This window comes from Aegilops tauschii, chromosome 7 (assembly GCF_002575655.3).
Source record: "Aegilops tauschii subsp. strangulata cultivar AL8/78 chromosome 7, Aet v6.0, whole genome shotgun sequence".
NCBI classification, from domain to species: Eukaryota; Viridiplantae; Streptophyta; class Magnoliopsida; order Poales; family Poaceae; genus Aegilops; species Aegilops tauschii.
Genome location: NC_053041.3, coordinates 222149051 through 222168605, shown reverse-complemented (window position 1 = coordinate 222168605; position 19555 = coordinate 222149051). Strand labels below are relative to the sequence as shown.

The 19555-nt window shown below is 42.1% G+C and overlaps 2 protein-coding genes across 2 annotated transcripts; one reads left to right on the top strand and one right to left on the bottom strand.

The window, feature by feature from the left end:
• Window positions 1–189: 189 nt before the first annotated feature.
• Window positions 190–4594, bottom strand: LOC109731702 (potassium transporter 26). Its single transcript, XM_020290879.4, has 8 exons — window positions 4245–4594; window positions 3855–4077; window positions 2764–3009; window positions 2600–2650; window positions 2250–2510; window positions 2087–2139; window positions 1645–2014; window positions 190–1311 (listed from the first exon to the last, which is right to left on the bottom strand). The coding sequence occupies exons 1-8, from the start codon at window positions 4419–4421 to the stop codon at window positions 500–502; spliced, it is 2193 nt and encodes a 730-aa protein (XP_020146468.1). The 5' UTR covers window positions 4422–4594; the 3' UTR covers window positions 190–499.
• Window positions 4595–13188: 8594 nt separating this feature from the next.
• LOC109731701 (uncharacterized) lies at window positions 13189–17654 on the top strand. The gene is made up of 8 exons (XM_020290878.2): window positions 13189–13397; window positions 15416–15560; window positions 15650–15772; window positions 15854–15897; window positions 15983–16108; window positions 17070–17154; window positions 17244–17300; window positions 17395–17654. The coding sequence occupies exons 1-8, from the start codon at window positions 13339–13341 to the stop codon at window positions 17482–17484; spliced, it is 729 nt and encodes a 242-aa protein (XP_020146467.1). The 5' UTR covers window positions 13189–13338; the 3' UTR covers window positions 17485–17654.
• The last annotated feature ends 1901 nt before the right edge of the window (window positions 17655–19555 follow it).

Below are 19555 nucleotides of genomic sequence, written 5' to 3'. Positions count from 1 at the left end.
AATGTAGGTAAACATTCTGATCAAAACACTAATCAAACCAAAATGACCCAAAGATATATAGATATAACTAATTACCAAATACAGGCATTCATTGGAGATGTTGACATGTTGTAGATGCTAGGGAAATATGGATTACATAATCAATTGCATGACACTGTACAACAACAAAGCATTAACTGCATGCTACTCTGATGGATAAAAATATATATTTCTTGCTAGTTTTAGCAATTTGACTGACATTTGAAAATTGACATTCATGCATGTATAATTGGCATTAAACAGACAATGATTTCGCAGTTCATCAAACAACTAAATATCACCATGCTGGAACAAAAACCTCTCTAGTACGACTATGAATAAATGTGAAACATACAAAACTTTGGTGCGCTTTAAAGTTTGACCAAGATAGCTTTCGGAAAATATCTAAATGACATCTTCACTAATGTTACACACTCAAGACATCAGGATCCCATGCATATGCATCTGCGAGTTGCCTTCCTCAGATCTCATAGTGCATTCCAACCTGCAATGTTTTGCCAGGAGCTATCTTCAGACTAGACATGTTGGACCTGAAGTTCTTTTGCAGGAACCTGTAAAGGTTATTAATAACGAAGCGCTTGAAGCAGTTCCGTGTGATGCTCATCTTTAGAATAGTCCTTCCAATCACAAAGCTTGTTCCATTTGTGAAAGCTGAATCCAACAGTAAGATCTCATCATTGTCAGCTATTTGCTTGAGGGATGCAACAACCAATACAATGAAGTCATCATCATCCATGTTGTGGTTATCCATATAGCCATATTGGAGTATGCACCTATAAACACCAACATGATCTAGTTTGTCTACGAGGAAGCACTCTTCTGGAAGGACAGATCTCACTGGAAGAATCCTCACAGTGACAAATACCATCACTTCACGGATGGAACCCGTGTGCTTAACATAGTGGCGAACAATAGGTGGAATGCCATTCATCAAGTCTGTGCAAAAGATGCATATCCCAGGTACCTGGCTGCTCCCTGTTACTATTTTAATAAACTCCTGCTTGCCCACCAAGTTGGCTGCATCGTATTCATTCTTCTTGCGTCTCCCATAAGTCCACGACATTGTAATTGCAAGGAAAAATGCAGTATTTGCAAATGGAACCCACCCACCTTGTAAGACCTTGTTTAGAAGTGAGGTCATGTAAATCCCTTCAATGCAAAAGAAGAGAGCGAAAAACAGGCCGACTGCTATGATGTTGGTTTGCCAGATGACAACCATGACAACTGTCATGAGGGTTGTTGTAAACAGCATAACCCATATCACTACTGTGCCTGCAAACAAAATGAAAGAACGTCCAGTCAGATTGCAACCAATGCATGTCAACCTTTTGCATTACTGCTATTGCATCTATCCTTTCTTGTTTCTAGCACAATAACAATGGCAGGCTACCGCTATCATATTGTGCAAGTACCAACCAAACAATCAAGCGTTTCGTATGTTACTATTTTCTTATGTTCGGTGGTGTTAAATGGCTAAATGTAGTTTAGCAATAACTCTTATTTCACATGGATAAAATCTCACATGGTCAGTTGCAATGAGAAATAACATGAGCATATAATAGATTGACAATTAGGAATAACACAAGCATATACTAGATTGCTCACCAAAGGCTTGCCCGATCTGTGGCCCCCCTTTAAATCCATAAGTTATCACGATGCACGTGATCATCAAGAAGTAGTTGACCTCTGGAGAGTATACTTGGCCTTCATATTTTTCTGAGGTATGCTTCATCGTAACCCTTGGAAAACAACCTAATGCAATTGATTGTCGAATGATGGAGAAACTGGCTGATATTAATGCCTGGCTTGCAACAATAGCAGATAAAGTAGCTATGATAAACATGGGCCAAAACAAGGGCTCTGGAGTGCTACTGTAGAACGTCGTGCTGAGCTTAGAAGGGTTCTTGATCAAAAATGCTGCCTGGCCAGAATATGCAAGGATCATTGATGGATAAACTACTGCTGAAAATCCCATCTGCAGGGGGGGAAGGAAGGAATATAGTTAGCACTTGATTTTTTATCATCTTAAAATTAAATGCTCATTTACCTGAATCGATGACTTGTTGAAGTGACCCAGGTCAGCAAACATAGCTTCGGCACCTGATTATAATCACCGACATTTAGCCATAAGGAGATCAAGTAAATGAAAACAAAATTAGTAGATATGTATATGATTTGAATATTAAGTAACATAAGAAGTGAGTGCTAACCCGTTATGCATAGAACAATTGCTCCAAGTTGCTCCCAGGCTTTTCTTTTGTTCCTTGCGAAGAACGTTATTATGTGGAGTGGCGACACGGCTTTGAGAACTGGTGGGTAATACTTGATAATATTGTACAGTCCAATGAGCGAGACAAACGCAAACCATAGGAGCATAATAGGAGAGAAAGCGAAGCTGACTTTGCTTGTCCCATAGTTCTCAAAAAGGAACAGAATGATCAATATAATCACGCTTAGAATGACAACATGATCTGGAACAAGCAAACAGATTGTTATTGTTTTTACCGGCCTTGTAAAGTAGAACTGCGCTAGCAAAAACAAGCAAATGAGCAGCTGTTACCTTGTGTTATCTTAGGAGATCTTGATTGGATTCCTTGAACGGCCGACAGAACTGTTTTTTTTAGAAAGAAACAGAAACGTCAGGACATATTCAACTTGTGGGAATTAAAATCATATTTCTTGTCACTCTTGAAGTGGCTAATAGGAACGACCAGGTTGGAGTACCTGAGATGGCTGGAGTGAGGGCACCATCACCCATCACCATGGAAGTCGCGATCAACACGACGTAGGTGATGACTGACTGTGCTGTTGTGCTTCTTTCCAAGAACTCGCGCATCTTGGACGGCAGTTTCTTCTTCTTGCTGTGAAACTTGAGATTAATGTCGGACGCCAGCCGTGTGACTGGCATCGGCATGCTTCCGCTGAAATTCACATGCTGACGCAGGAGCGAGTACAGGGCAAAGGTACCACCTTCAGGAAGTAAGTGTGTGTAAGTACGCTCCAAAATCCTATTGCAACAAGTCCACAAGATTTTTTGGCAAGCAAAAAAATATCGAATCCGAACAATCAAGTACTCCCTCCGTTTCAAAATACTTGACTTTCATTTGTTCAAAAATGGATGTACCTATATACTAAAACATGTCTAGATACATCTACATTTTGACAAATGAAAGGCATGTATTGTGGAACGGAGGGAGTACGTTCTTAGGGTATTTGTGCTTGTGATATTACTGTAGATAGAGTTGTATGGTGGTGGAAATATTTTCTTGGCCATTTTTCTTGAGTTTTGGTTCGGTACACAACCCTACAAAGTTTTGCACGAATCTTAAAAGTTACTTAAAAAATGGTATTCTGTTACATTCACGATCAACTAATACTAATCCCTATTCTCCCAGTGGATCAGGCAATAGATCAGAACATCCAAATTGCATCAAAATCTGCCTCGTGTATCAGACTTTTCGTTTTGACTTTTTGGAACTGGAGTAGGACTGATGGTTTGGTTTTAATGCAAAATGGAACCGGGTAACTTCTGGATTAAAAAAAAAAAGATCATACGGCGACCAACATTCAACAACGTATCTCGAGAGCAGCTAGCTGCCGAGATGATGCTAATCTACTACAGTACTTTAGGTATTCCGAAAAGGCGGATCTGTATTTACATGCAAAATATGATACCAGGATTTTGCCAAAAAAATACTCGGATCTACACATATGTTAGATTAGAGGACAGAAGAGATAAACGCAGCAGCATCCGTCAACCAAAGGTGACCGTAATGTAATGGGAAGGGGATTGATCCAGTAGCGGCGGTGGTTACCTTCTCCATGGTCGTCTGCATGGAGCACGACGAAGGTGTACTTGAGGAGGCCGATGAGGGTGAGCGTCCAGAGGATGAGGCTGAGGATGCCGAGGAAGTCCTCCTCCCCCGGGTCCGGCAGCGTCACGGTCGAGAACACGTACAGCGGCGACGTCCCGAGGTCGCCGTAGATGATGCCCAGCGACTGGTAGCTCAGCACCCCGATCTGCCACCACTTGAAATCCTGCCATCGCACATGCATGGATCCATCGATCCATCCATCGCGTCAGGAACCAGAAATGGCATCATTATGATGCAGAGGCCGGGGGTATACCTCCATTTCAAAAAAAAAGACCAGAAATGGCGTCGATGGATGAATCTGCAAAAGTTTTATATAGGACGGGTACGCACCGGGGCCTTGCGGTGCTCCATCTTGTAGTACTGGCTGAAGGTGCGGCGCGCGCGGCCGCCGTCCCCAGCGCCGGCGTTGTCGCCGTCGTGGTTCGTCGAGCTCCTCTCGTCGACGGCCGCGACGGCGGCGGCGCTCAGCTGGACCACGACGTCGTCGGCTGGCGGCTGGTGCTCCATCGCGCGGAGCGGGGTGAGAGAGAGAGCTAGAGAGAGATCGGCGTCACCAACAGCCAGAGCTGCCTCCAGTGTTTAATAAATCAGTTTTGCTAGCACCGATCTCGTCTTCTTCACGCGGGGGTTTAGGAGGGTTCGTTTTCCTTTTGACAGTCTTTCTAGGAGGGTTGTTAGTTGGTTGCTTAGTCAGTTCGTTCCTTCGTTCGTTAGCAAGCGACCGCCTCATTGATAATCCCGCGTAGGCAGTGCATGCTATCGCTGGACGCCAGCACCGATCTCGTCTTCTTCACGCGGGGGTTTAGGAGGGTTCGTTTTCCTTTTGACAGTCTTTCTAGGAGGGTTGTTAGTTGGTTGCTTAGTCAGTTCGTTCCTTCGTTCGTTAGCAAGCGACCGCCTCATTGATAATCCCGCGTAGGCAGTGCATGCTATCGCTGGACATCCGTTTCTACTCAGCCAAATCTTGCCATTTCTTTTCTTTGTAAATCAAAAAATACTATAGAAGTAAGAAAGAAAATAGATACTCCGTTCGTCTGGAATTAGTTGTCGCTCAAATGGATGTACCTAGCACGGAAAGGAGTACATGATATGCAGATATGCGCTGCAGGAGGATCAACCACTGGACTCGGGCTGTACTTCTATTTCCGGGCAGCTTTACTTTTTTTTTTTTTGCATTGGATACAGTCTACCGCTTTGGGGCCTCACATGTAATCGTAAGGTTTTTGAAACCGTTCACACCTGACCCTGGTTATTGGAGCATTCACCATGGTTTGAGAAACCACTTTAGCTACTTGTAAGTTGCCTGAGTTTTGAATTTGGGTCAGTCTATTTTCTGGCCATCCAATTTTTGCTCTAAGATTTGTGCTGCATTTTTTTTCTGCCATGTGTTGTATATTGGGCTGTGCTTGGGTCAGTCAATTGGCCACTGGGCCAAAGCCCATTAACCATGCGATCCAGCCCTCCTCTATCCCTTTGTTTCTTTTCTGTTTTTACGTGTTTTTGCTTTTGCTTTTAGTTTTTTTGTTAGTTGGTTTTTCTTTTTCTTTCATGTTGGATGCATATAAATGTATACACATGAATACTATGCAATAAGTGTGAAAATTACACTATTATATAATTATTGTTTGCATACCGCAAAAAGTGCAATTTTAGAGCGAAGTTGTGTGCAGTTTTTTAAAGCTTGTTACGTTATATTTCTTCTTTCAATGGTAGTACTATTGCTACGGATTCATTGTTCTTTATTTTGAAATTTTCAGTTATTATTTATTTTCTTTCTTCTTCAAGGGTAAAATAAATGCCACTAAATTCATTCCTTCTTAGGAGTTATTTTTTGTGAAAAATCCACTATTATATGTTTATTCTTGCATATTTTTGAATTACACATTATTTCTGTATATTGTGTGCAATTCTTGCTGTTATTTCTTTTAATTTTTTTATTTCCCTTCTTTTGAGTAATACCGATGCCACTAATTTAGTATTCCTTAGAAACCTACATTATTTTAATTTTGTTTAAGTTTTTATTTTATTTCTTCTTTAAGGGTAATACCAATGCCACTAATTCATTCCTTCTTATAACTGCTTTTCGCAAATTTCACTATTTATATGCTTATTATTAAAAAGCGCATTTTAATGAAATTTGTGTGCAATTTTTTTGTTCTTTTCTTTCTTCGTAAAGGGTGACACCAATGCCACTAATTCATTCTTTTTTAGAAACTACATCATTATGATTTTTCTTAATTTCTATTCCATTTTCTTTCTTCTTAAAGGGTAATACTGAAGCCACTAATTCATTCTTTCTTAGAAATACCTCATTATTTTGATTTTGTTTAAGTTTTTTATTCATTTTCTTTTATTTCTTAGAAAGGTTCACTATTATTATTTTGTTTTAGTTTCTATTTAATTTTGTTTCCTATCAAAGGGTAATACCAAAGCCACTAATTCATTTTTTTCTTAGAAAAACTTCATTATTTTGATTTTGTTTTAGTTTTAGTTTTTGTTTCATTTTTTCTTTAATGGTAATAGCAATGCCACAAATTCTTTCCTTCTTAGGAAACTTCTTTTTTTTGTGAAAATTTCAGTATTATATGCTTGTTCTTGCATATTATAAAAAGTGTAATTTCTATATAAATTATGTGCAAAATTTGACATTTTTTATTTTAGATTATTTTAAATTTCCTGTCCTCGTATTCGTATAGGTAATACAAATCCCGCTAATTCGTTATTCCTTAGAAAATTCATATTTTTATTTTTTTAGTTTTATTTATTTTTTGTTTTTGTTAAATTTCTTTCTTCTTATAGTGTAATACTAATATTAGAAAACTTTCCTTTTTTGTGATAACTTCACTATTTTATGCTTAGCCTTCATATTATAAAAAACACAATTTCTGATTAAATTGTGTGTTAGTTTTTCCTTTATTTTATTTCTTCTTAAATGGTGATACTAATGCCACCAATTTAATCTTTCATAGAAAACTTTATTTTTCTCATTTTAAGAAGTAGAGACGCCGTGGATGAAATATCAATGCAACTAATTCATTCACTCTTTGGAAAAAATCTTCTTTTACAAAAATTCCACTATTACATGTTGATTCTTGCATATTATAACAAAGTGCAATTTCTTTTTAAATTGTACACAAATTTTAATTTTTTGTTTTTTATTTCTTTTCCTTTATGGATAATATCAATGCCACTAATTCATTCCTTCTAAGGAAACTTCTTTTTGCAAAAAAAAATCAGTACTACTCCCTCCGTCCGAAAATACTTGTCGAAGAAATGAATAAAAATGGACGTATCTTAAAACTAAAATATGTCTAGATACATCCATTCCTCCGACAAGTATTTCCGGACGGAGGGAGTATAAGTTTATCCTTGCATATTATGAAAAGTGTAACCTCTGTGTAAATTGTGTGCAAGTTTTGTCATTATTTTATTTTGTTTATTTTCTTTCTTTTAAAAGGCTGATATCAATGCACTAATTCACTCTTCCATAGAAAATTTTATTTTTTTAGTTTTCTATTGGCACTAATTCTTTCATTGGACTGGCACACGATACAAAGAGATGGAAAACATTAACCAAGTGGGTTTCCCTGTAGCTTGTGATCCAGATGTCTTCACATTTTATCTTCATTATTATCTGTTTTTATCTCTCAGGTACGAACATGGGTTTTTATACAGATTCGTAGGAGTACTGCACTATATGTGTGCATACAAAAGAGTACAAAACGTTTTGAGCTGTAGGATTCCGTTTCTTTGAAATTCAAAAAAAAAGATCATAGTGCTTATGCTGACATTATTCGGTGTCTAGCATGTGGTGTGGAATCCACGCAAAAAAATGAGACCATGTGGCGTGGAATGTGGTGTGGCTGTGTGTTTTATCTACTCTGAGCGAGCTAGCTTAGAGCATCTCCAGCTGTTGGCCCTCCCAGGACGCATAATAATTGCCTTCTGGGGACGAGCCAGCAATTCGTTCGGCGCTGGGGGCGGTTTTGCGCCCAGTCGTCGCCCCCATTTCGGCGAAAAAGGCCCATATGGGTGAGAATAGGCCCATATTCGGCGTGGTTCGCCGTGGCTCGGCGTTCAATTATCAACATAATTTTTTTATCACATATTTCATCAGAGAAAATTCAAATACTTCAACAAAATAGTTCAACAACAAATAGTTCAATACAAATTATATAGTTCAACAAATAAAAACCCATATTTCATCACACGTCGCGCCCGGTGTCGCCCTTGAGCCTCCATAGGTGCTCTATCAGATCTTGCTGCAGTTGATGATGCACCTGTGGGTCTCGGATCTCCTGACGCATACTGAGGTAGGCAGTCCAGGTTGCCGGTAGCTGGTGATCAACTTGGGAAGAGGACCCTGCCTGTGGTATGGTTCAGTGTCAAACACTGGCTCTTCCTGCTCGCTCTCAATGATCATGTTGTGCAAGATGACACAGCAGGTCATGATCTCCCACATTTGATCTTTCGACCAGGTCTGAGCGGGGTACCGGACAACAGCAAATCGAGATTGGAGCACACCAAATGCCCGCTCGACATCCTTCCTGCAAGCCTCCTGAATCTTCGCAAACCAGGCGTTCTTGCCTCCAGGCACAGGGTTTTTGATGGTCTTCACAAATGTCAACCATCTCGGATAGATGCCATCAGCTAGATAGTACCCCTTGTTGTAGTGCCGCCCATTGATCTCGAAGTTCACCGGAGGAGAATGACCTTCAACAAGCTTGGCAAAGACAGAAGAGCACTGCAGCACGTTGATGTCATTGTGAGTTCCTGGCATACCAAAGAAGGAGTCCAAATCCAGAGGTCCTGTGTGGCCACCGCCTCAAGTACCACACTGCAACCGCCTTTGGCGCCTTTGTACATCCCCTGCCAAGCAAATGGGCAATTCTTTCATTTCCAATGCATGCAGTCGATGCTTCCAAGCATCTCAGGAAATCCTCTTGCTGCATTCTGTGCTAGGATCCGAGCAGTGTCTTCCGCATTGGGTGTTCTCAAGTATTGCGGTCCAAACACTGCCACCACTGCCCGACAAAACTTGTAGAAACACTCTATGCTGGTGGACTCGGCCATGCGCCCATAGTCGTCCTGTGAGTCATCGGGAGCTCCGTATGCAAGCATCCTTATCGCTGTCGTGCATTTCTGGATGGAGGTGAATCCAAGTTTGCCGGTGCAATCCATCTTGCATTTGAAGTAGTTGTCGAACTCCCGGATGGAATTCACAATCCTGAGGAAAAGCTTTCTGCTCATCCGATAACGGCGTCGAAATGTTCTGTCGCCGTGAAGTGGAGCATCGGCGAAGTAGTCGGAGTAGAGCATGCAGTAGCCTTCGAGACGATGCCGGTTCTTTGCTTTCACCCGCCCCGGCGCCGAGCCACCTCGCCGCGGCTTTTCATTGCTCGCCAGCAGCTGGGCGAGGGCGGCGAGCACCATGAGATGCTCTTCTTCCTGGACGTCGGCCTCGGCTTCCTCCTCCAGCAGCGCGGCGAGCACTTCCTCGTCATCCGAGTCCATCGCCGAGGCAGGCAAATCGCCGAACACCTTGCGCGCGGTGGGCGTGCACCCGCCGCTAAACTGCCCCTCCGCGGCCGGAAACGACGGCCGAAAACGCCCAGCTGGTGTCGGAGGGGCTGCCGCGGCGAACCTCTACTATTTTTTCGGCGGGGAATGGCTATCTACCGGTGAAGGGCGGCGGGGCAGCGCCGGGATATACCTAGTGGCGCCCGAGAGCGCGGGGGGTGGGAGGCGAGTCGGGGAAGAAAATCTTGACTTTTCACCTGACGGGGTGGGTCACCCGCGCTTTTCCCTTGCGCCGGAGCCCCCAAGCGCCCCCAGCGCGCCGGGTTCGGCCGCCGGGCGAAAAAAAGGGCCGAACCGGCGCTTTTCGTCATCCTAGAGGCACGACTGGGCTGTTTTTTTGGCGCCGGCGCCGAAAAAGTCGCCTGAAGGGCCTGTTGGGGACGCGGCTGAAGATGCTCTTAGCGTGCATGCGAGCGGTGGGACGAAGGTCGTAACAACAGCAGCTGCACAGCCCGGTAGCTCGCCGAGCCCAACGCTGGTCGCCGATGTGGACGAAGAAAAAATGACTGGCCCAAATTTGTAAATTCAATCACCTGACCTCTAGTCAAACCCTTGAGAAACACTAGAAACTAATGCACACTTCGTTGCACCATTCTTCAGTCGTTGAGGTTGCGTTCGTTGAACGCGACGAACACGGTATGTACATATGAGAGGATATCTCAGGGTTGGGGTCATGTATTTTGCGTTGCCATGTGTCCACAATCATAGGCGAGTGGGCCCACGACGTCTCCAACCAAGCCACCAACTTACACGTGGGCCCAAACACCGCTCTCCAACCATGATGCACAATGAGGCTACATTATCAGGAAGCTTAGAAATTGTGGTTATATTGCGACGCCGAGAGAGAATCGCGACGCATCCTCTCATCTTCACCTCCCCTGCTTCTAGCTTGCACGCTCTCTATCTCTCCATCAACTATAAGACGCCCTTGCATTGCTGTAGGATCTCTTAGCAAATTAACAACAAATTTCATGTAGGAACTAAACATGCAATAGCTACTATGAAATAACATTTTTGAAGTAGAACGGGAGCTTGCGAACGGCTGGACGTGAGAAGAAATTTTTCTCTTCTTTAGAAAATGGGAAATTGGTAAATGAAATCTCAAAGAGTAAACTAGGGGTTCAAAATCACCACGACTGAGTCTCTTGGAATCTCAAAAAAAATCACAACCCTCCCCCTTCCCCCCCCCCCCCCCCCCCCCCCCCGCGGGAATTTGTGTCGAGAATTCAAATATGCCTACCGTTTAATTTTGTGTCAAGAACTCAATTTACCCATCATGTTTCATAACCAATGGACAGATGTTTGGCTAACAACGGCTTCATTGAATTATAAAAGCACTTGCAATCCATCATGCTGGTCTAATAAGCTATGAATTAACAATCCTGTAGTAATGATCATCAATATGATGGAAAAAAACTGAACTGTCAAAAAGAAAACAAGTTGAGACAATATGGATGTGGACTATCTGCTCCCGAGCTCAAATGCTCCCTAGTGAACAGTAAATGAAAAAATAGTAAAAAAATTCAAAAAAATCTGATTTTTTTTATAAACCTTGACAAATGTTATGCATGCTTGCAAAATTTCAGCACAAATGACATTCGTGGAAGTTGTGGAAAAAAATCAATATTCCAAAAATGCTAGTTTTGAAACATCTTGGGATGATGTTTTTGTCTTTTTTGCCACTCCTTCCGCAAATATTATTTCGTGCTGAAATTTTGCAAAAAAAATGTCAAAAATTACCAGAGAAAACTTTTATATTTTTTAATTGTTTTTACTATTTTTAGATTTTATTTTCATCAGGGAGCATTTGAGCTTTGTATCAGAATAGTACTTTCGAGACAAAATCATATTCCTTTCCACTCTCGTAAGGTGGCTAGGGCAAAGCCTTCCTCCTCTCGATCTTCATCGGGGAACCCATGAATTCGCGTCCCCTCTGCCTGCTGCTCAAGTGGTTGATGGCGGGGAGGGAAATCCGGATGCCTCAGCTCCGCCTAGTAGATAGATTAGGGTTTTTATTTTAATACTCACGGAGGCAGCGGTGGATGGTGGTGCTTCTTATTCGAGTCAGTTTTCCAGGCTCCGATCCTTCTCAAGTTCATCAGTTGAGACGCATTAGACGAAGCTCTGGTGTATATTCATGTCAGCTCCTCGGGACGGCGAGGCGAGGTTAGGTTTTCTCATCATGCATGCGTGACAACGAGATTTTATGTCAAGTTCTTCAGATCGATTCAATTGTTCAACGACGACGACTACCACTCCTAGGTGGTGGTCATTACGGGCACGTGCACAAAGACTTTCCTGCTATCATCAACAAGGTTAGGTCGGCTCTGGTATGAGAGCGACGACGACGACACATTGGCGGCTCGTTTTGACGGGGGACAATGGTGATTCTGTGGTGCATGGTCCTCATTGTAATCTATAATACCTAAATAGTTCATCCCCACTATCCTATTTCTCTTGACATGCAGCCTATCCACCTCAGCAGCCTTGCCACCTCAGCATTTTTCAACCAATGGTGTGATTTAACTCTGCTAATTTTTTCTCTGAGATATTTAACTCTGGTAATTAATCAAACAAGGCCTCCTCTGTCTTCCACTGAAGCCCATCGGTGTAAAACCTAGGAAAGAGAAGCCCACGCTGGTTGTTTATTATTATTATTATTATTATTATTATTATTATTATTTTCAATCTCATTTGCACTCTGGTTGTTAAAGTTTCTTTCTATTCATTAACAGTTTCCCGCTACTCAGATCGACTTTAGATATATTTGGTATTTTGGTTAGTCCATTTGTTTCATCACATTTCATAGATTGCCATAAAAAATGTGACAGTTTGTCTTTTCACTTTTCAGGACCACTACCATTCCTTATTTATGTCTACATGAAGTGTTTGCCACAATGGATACCTTCAAGACGGGATGTGTACTTTTATGAGGCTACATATAAGTTACACAAGACTTTGCCACCGGGACAATCAAACGTTCATGTCCCATGTCTTATTGCTTCTTTGACTTTTAGTGCAGGCTACATAGAAGGTATTGGCAAAGCCACTAATTGGTTATCGACAGTAATAATCTTTACCTTTTGAGATCATGCATAAGAGATCTACCGATGAGAATGGTTTCCTATCTTTATATTTCTAGAGGATTGTAAGCCCATTTTTACCAATGTAGCTAACTAAAGAAATGAATTATACCACTGTGTCTGCTTCATTAAGGTATTCATGAAAAAAAAGAGCCACAAGACTTTGCCACCATTATTTCTATAACTGGCATTTTTTGGGAAGCAACTTTTTTGGTAGTGCAAAGTGAATTTCTGTTATGCAAATGTGCAATGTAAGACACCCATAAATATGACGCAGAGAACTTTTCGTATGTTCTAATTTATTCTCGACAATGTATTACTATAAATCCCGCAGCAACGCGCGGGGTATTATCTAGTTTTTTATCATGTTTCAAACGCTTTGTATTTCTAATGAACCTTTATAGATCTCAGTCCTTTTAAGAAAAATATGAGGGAAAAAACAGACGGGAGAGCAAAGAAAATTAGTGATTAATGATTGGTAGGAAAAAATTGAGAAAAAAGAAGTGTAGTTGACAATTCACAACAACCTCTCACTAATCTGATTCTGGAGCTGGCTTGTGAGCCAAACACGTGTTTACCGCTCAAAGCTACGACGTCGAGTGGAACTCTTCCCAAACAGACAAAAAGTCCACGAGCAAACAACGCCGACCCTCCCCTCTCCTTTCTGCCTACCTACCTCCCCCTCCCCTTCACCTCACCTCACGAACAGATACCAAATCGTACCCAGATCACAAGTGAAGGGGCAGATTTTTCTCACTTGTATGCCAAGTCGCCTCCTCCCGATCCGCGCCCCCTCCCTCGCCAAGCCCACAGCTCTCAGGTTCAGAATCCTCTCCGTCTTTCGTATTATGTATGCAGTAGTACCTGTCTCTTTCCGGTTAATCATCATGCGGATTTGCTCCAAGAAAAACAAAATCGATTGTGGACTTCCTTTGGGGACGGCATGGCTGGGTGATGCAAGAACTCTGCCTCTAGGCGAAGCGCAATTCCTGGTTGTTGTTATTTGAGGATGCGAAAAGTGGAGTGCAATTTGCCTTGAAAGTTGAAACTGTAGCTCGGATTTTTTTTTCCCGGCAGCTGCACTGGGTCTGGGTGGGGAGAACGCCATTGAGGTCTAATTGGAGAGATGGTCAATTAGATTTCAGTAAGTGAAACGAGAGTGATGACAAATCCCCATTTCCTATTCGATCGCCACCGGATACCCAAGAAGGGATCGTAATATGGAAATCTTAAAAGCAATACTAGTTTTAAGTGGCTAACGAAAATATGTACCAAACTGCATTGTTTTTCTTTTCACAAGATCGCTCTCGGTGGTTTAAAACCGAGCAATAATACAGCAAAACTTGCAAAGCTGCGATCAATCCATTATTTCGACATACAGTGAGTTATTTACCCAAAACCACCACACTTGGGGCTAGGGTAACCGGTCGGTACCACATTTGAGCCATGTCACAAAAAACCACCAACTCTGGGACTAATTGGTAACGCGAAGCACTGACGGGCCGTTTTAGCCGCGGAAACAGCGAATCCGACAGGTCGGGCCCACCCGTCGGGCTGACGTGGCGTGCCTATGTGGATAATCCGCTGAGGTGGCACAAGGCCCCACCTGTCGGGCTCTCTCTTCTTCCCCTCTCTCCCTCCAGTACACCAACCCCCACCACTGTCTAATCCCGCACCGCCACCGGAGCCCAACCCCGGTGAGATACACCACCACCGGCGAGCTGCCCAGCCGCCCCAGCCACCTAAAATCCATGTTGAGCCGCCGCGCTGGACCTCGTACCTCCATGACTAGATGTCTCCCTGGACGAACGCATGCGTGCGCTGCATCGGGCATTGAGGGCGGCGCGAGATGGCGGTGAACTGGCGGCGAGCTGGCGGCGCGAGCTGGCGGCAAACCAGAAGCATCGGGCCGCCCCCTAGGCTTCTCCTACACGGGAGATCCTGCTCGGGCTCAGGCTAATGGAGGCGGTTGCAGCGTCGGGCCTCGTGGTCGCAATGATGAAGCACACGTCGACGGTGCTGGAGCTACTGTGCCGGGCTGCCGGCGGCGGTGCGCAGGGAGGCCCTGGCCGCGCGCCGTGGAGGGCATGTCCGTCCGCGGCCGCGAGTCCGCCATCGACGTCCCCAGAGAAGACCACCATGGGCGTCGGTCGAGTTTCTCCTTACCGCAGCTGCCTCGCGCGCCCGTTCCCAGTGCGCCGCCGCACGGCCTCGCCTGGTGGTGGCGCCGGTGAAGACACGCACATAGCGTGTTTGTTGAAATGCCCATGAGAAAACTGAAGAGAGGAATAAAAAGAAAATGTGAAAAAAGATAAACACTCTAGTCATTGACAGGTGGGGCCCTCGTCCAACTCAACAAATTGTCCACGCAAGCACGCCACGTCGACTCGACGGGTGGGCCCGACCTGTCGGATTCGCTGTTTCCGTGGCTAAAACGGCCCGTCAGTGCTTTGCGTTACCAATTAGTCCCAGAGTTGGTGGTTTTTTGTGACATGGCTCAAATGTGGTACCGACCGGTTACCCTAGCCCCAAGTGTGGTGGTTTTGGGTAAATAACTCACATACAGTATGTATGACTGTCTCTGGTCAGGGGTGTTTGGATCCTAGGCAAAATGAATTATAGCTTTCTTCAGGAGTCAAAATGCTTTCTTCAGGAAGAGTACTGAAACAAAGCCCTGGCAATGCTTTTGCATCTTCTCAGCTTTCAGAAATTCAGCTTTTCTCTTGAAAGAAAATACCCCTCAAAGATTCACATTCTTGAAGTGGACTAATCTGTCAGTGCTTTCTCGGAGGCGAAATTACGAGCCAATTTGATAATAACTTCTTTGTTCAATTGTAGATTTGCTAAACATATGGCTTCAAATACTGGCAAGAAGCTCATTCAGATCGACGTGAGCTCGGATACAGTGTGCCCTTGGTGCTTTGTTGGGAAAAAGAATCTTGAGAAAGCTATGGAGCAAACCATGGACAAGTTTGATTTTGAGGTTTCACTTCAATAAATCACTACCATGATCTAACTTCACAATTCTTATCATCACGGTGTAATGCTAGTGTGACTGTCTCTGCTTTATAGGTTCGTTGGCATCCATTTTTTCTGAACCCTGATGCACCTAAGGAAGGTGTCAAGAAATCTGATTTCTACAAGACCAAGTTTGGCCCTGTGCAGTTTGAGCGTGCAACTGCTCGCATGAGAGAGGTCCTCTCATTCAACTTGACCATGTTGTTTATTCACATGGCATATAATGTGTACTTATCTGTTGCCGTCCTATTTTTGCAGATGTTCCGAGGACTTGGCTTTGAATATGACATGTCAGGACTCACGTAAGTGAATCGGTTCTAAACTGCTCCATACACCTGCATCATGTGTATGGGTCTTCAGTGCACTGACTTTAAGATTGTAATGCAGCGGGAATACAATGGACAGCCATAGGCTCATAACACTTGCCGGACACCAAGGCTATGATAAACAAAATGCTCTTCTAGACGAACTATTCGTCAGTTATTTTTGCCAAGGAAAATATATTGGTGATAGGTGAGTACATGTTAAACTCCATGAGTATGACCACTGTTGCTTCTTTGATTTTTGTTCTGACCTTAATCCTACAGTTTATGTATTTTATATTTGCAGTAAATCTGTGTTGACCTGTTGATATCCTTTGTGTATAACTGCTTTTGGTACTGACATACTATGCATATTCTGTGTTTGTAATGGCACAAGACTTGGAATCATTTTTAAGCCCCGTTATTCCTCTGAGAGAAACTGTATTGTAATCTAGACATTTCATTGCACTAGCTAAATGAACATACCGGGGGGTTTTGCGAGCAAAATAAATATATCATATTAAGAATACACCTTCGCATGTGACAACTATTGAGGTGAAATTATGCTACAAGTCCTGTGCCAGATACTAAAAAATGCACTGAGAATCATACTTCTTTTTTTTGAGTTGGACTGATCAGTGACCATCATATTACTTAATGCGAAATCACTAACCAACTTCTAGAAAAGCCCACTATTGTACTTGGCTCAACCCTATGCTCAATATATATAGGAAAACAGAGAGGCTGCATATATGCTCCAGCCATCCCTTTATTATCACCTTTAACACATGGTTTTTGATGACCATTTTCTACTCTAGATGTGAGTTACTCATAATGAGGCAAAAGCAAATAACACGTGCCCATTTTAATTTTTATTTGTTACATGTGCTGCATCATTCTGTTTTTTGTATTGACAAACAAAAATTCGCCATTCACTGTCTTCATGCTGCACCACACCTCTGAATAGAATTATAGCATCTGAAAACAACAGAGGATAAAATTGCGAATTAAAACTGTCCCATGCTACCAGAGTAAGCTGTTCGTTGCTTCATTTACTCGAGGGAATGTATACCTCTAATCAACTTGCCGCACTTTCTTTTCCTCAATTTTTCTTTCTATGTTGACCACTGTTGTCTTCAGTCTTATGAAATTCATTTTTCAAATCTGTGAAGGCAAGTTCTTATGGATGCTGCAAGAAAGGTGGGCATAGAAGGAGCAGAAGAACTTCTGCTGGACCCTAGCAAAGGAGTCGATGAGGTATGTTTTCCACTGACCGTTGCTCCTGGTGGCCATCGTTATTTTGGGAAAAGGCTGCAGCTTCTTAATCCGTTTTCTGGTGGTACAAGGTTAAGGAAGAACTCAACAAATACTCTTCTGGCATTTCTGGAGTCCCTCACTTTGTGGTATGAATATTAATTACTTTATTGTTAGTGTCCCTTCCGCCTCTTATCCAATTAGTGACTTGTGCATGATATCTTTTTGTGCTGTTTACTTCAGATCAATGGAAAATATCAACTCAGTGGTGGTCAGCCTCCAAACATATTCATGAGGGCGTTCGAGACTGCTGCGAAAGATGCAGCTGAATGATTGTTCAAGGAACTTCTTTACGGATTATACTTGTATGTACAAAAATAGCAAAGTATTGTGGTAAAAAAGGAATAAAGGATGGCTTGCAAAAAGGAACAACAAAAGTTACAAGTCATTTATGGTTTCATTATGAAAAAGATAATATATGAATCCTACTATATTTGCAGTAATCCTGATGTGATGATTGGAGAAATAGATTAGGAAGGCTTTCAGCGTACCATGCCACTCGGGCACATAACTACATAAGTAACCATGTCCGCAAGGCACGTGAGAAATGGGAAGTGATAGAAGTCACAACGTGGAGAAAAATAATTCATATAAATTAGCAATCGTTTGTATATTTACACTCCGTTTGTAGTTTGCTGAATTGTGTCATGCTGTGCTTATATCATAATATGATATAGAAAATTAAACACAAAAGTAAGCAAAAACTGGTTTAGTAAACAAGATTATCACAATCCATCACAGTGCCTTAACCTAAACTGAAATGGGGAACAGAAAATTTACACCAAGGGGAGAAATCAGAGTGAGGTTTGCACAACAAAATCTTGGATATAGCAATGTGCATTGGTTCTTTGTATAAATTATTATATGAATTTAGCATGTAGACATATTTAACCAAGTTCATGGCATATTTTTTTACGCGAAAAATCTTGGACATAGCAATGTGCATTGGTTCTTTGTATAACCATGCTCGGTCTGGTAGTAGGAATAGAGCAGAGACGAACGGAGGCAATATGCATGAACCAGTGGTCGCTGGCGGAGCTCATCGTGTCTTTAAGGCTTGAAGCGATGGAGAAGTGGTAGATCTGAGAATAATAGTACCCGGGACTATGTACAAAGTGTGTCTGCTGTGGAAAAATTGCCACAAAAGTAACAAAATTTGGTTAGGTAAAAAAGATGCTGATTAAAAATTAGATTCAACGATGAACTACATCACAGAACCAAAATGGAACACGAAGAGTATTATTATACATGTGCTGAGCAAAATGGAACACGAAGAGGGAAACTAAACGATGAAACACATCAGAGAACCAAAACATTCAGAGACTATGGTTAGCCAAATAAATTCGAACCATTTCTCCAAGAGGGATATGCAGGACTGAACAGATGGCAGCTATACCTATCCTAACAGCATGAAATTGGAAAGGTAAAGCTCTTGGTTGTCAGCATCATGTAATTTCCATGTTGCCATAAAAATCCAAATAGCATAGGGGCGGGCATGGCGCAGTGACAGAGTCACTCCACTTGTGGCCTGAAGGTCCCGGGTCCGAACCAGCCTCCTTGCAAAATTATTATGCAAGGGTAAGGTTGTCGAAATTTTCTTCCCTATACCCATCTTGTGTGGAAGCTTTCAGCACTGGGTACCCTTTGTTTTCATAAAAATCCAAATAGCACAGGAAAATGATATCGGAGTCTAAACAGTTGAAATCTATCAGAAATTAGTGAAGACATTATGTACTCCCTCCGTTTTTATTTACTCCGCATATTAGAGTTGATTGAAGTCAAACTTTCTAAAGTTTGATCAAGTTTATAGAAAAGATTATAAATATTCACCATAACAAATCTATATGATGTGAAAGTACATTCAATAATGAATCTAATGTTATTGATTTGTTATTGTATACGTTAATGTTTTTGTCTATAAACTTTATCAAAGTTTACAAAGCTTGACTTTGACCAAATCTAATACGTGGAGTAAATAAAAATGGAGGGAGTAACTAGCACCATAATTTTACAACCAAGTGATAAAAGTTTTGGTATACCCATAATGGGAGTAACATAGGTGGTAACATCACAAGTATCTAGACAAAATAGATGATGTGGCAAGTAATAAATGAAAAAAAGAGGCATGTGGTAACATAACTAGTTACTACTAGTATGAGTAACATCACACATACCAAAGGTAAGATGAGTCTATAGTATAATAAATGAAGTGTTGCATAATACCACATATATGTTATTCTCCACTGTGGAGGTAGTAACATAGACTAGTAACATATGGCTAAGTGTCTTCCTTGTTTGCATGGAAAATCCGAATAGCACAGAAAATGAGGCCAGAACATGAAAA

What these genes read in the sequence shown, in the direction of transcription:
- LOC109731702 (XM_020290879.4), bottom strand. Translation starts at nt 4,421, where the DNA reads ATGGAGCACCAGCCGCCAGCCGACGACGTCGTGGTCCAGCTGAGCGCC. An exon ending in ATCTCCTAAGATAACACAAG is followed by an intron (nt 2,511 to 2,599) that starts GTAACAGCTGCT and finishes TGCTTGTTCCAG; the next exon opens with ATCATGTTGTCATTCTAAGC. An exon ending in ACAGATCGGGCAAGCCTTTG is followed by an intron (nt 1,312 to 1,644) that starts GTGAGCAATCTA and finishes TTTTGTTTGCAG; the next exon opens with GCACAGTAGTGATATGGGTT.
- LOC109731701 (XM_020290878.2), top strand. Translation starts at nt 13,339, where the DNA reads ATGCCAAGTCGCCTCCTCCCGATCCGCGCCCCCTCCCTCGCCAAGCCC. An exon ending in TGGACAAGTTTGATTTTGAG is followed by an intron (nt 15,561 to 15,649) that starts GTTTCACTTCAA and finishes TCTGCTTTATAG; the next exon opens with GTTCGTTGGCATCCATTTTT. An exon ending in CTGGAGTCCCTCACTTTGTG is followed by an intron (nt 17,301 to 17,394) that starts GTATGAATATTA and finishes TGTTTACTTCAG; the next exon opens with ATCAATGGAAAATATCAACT.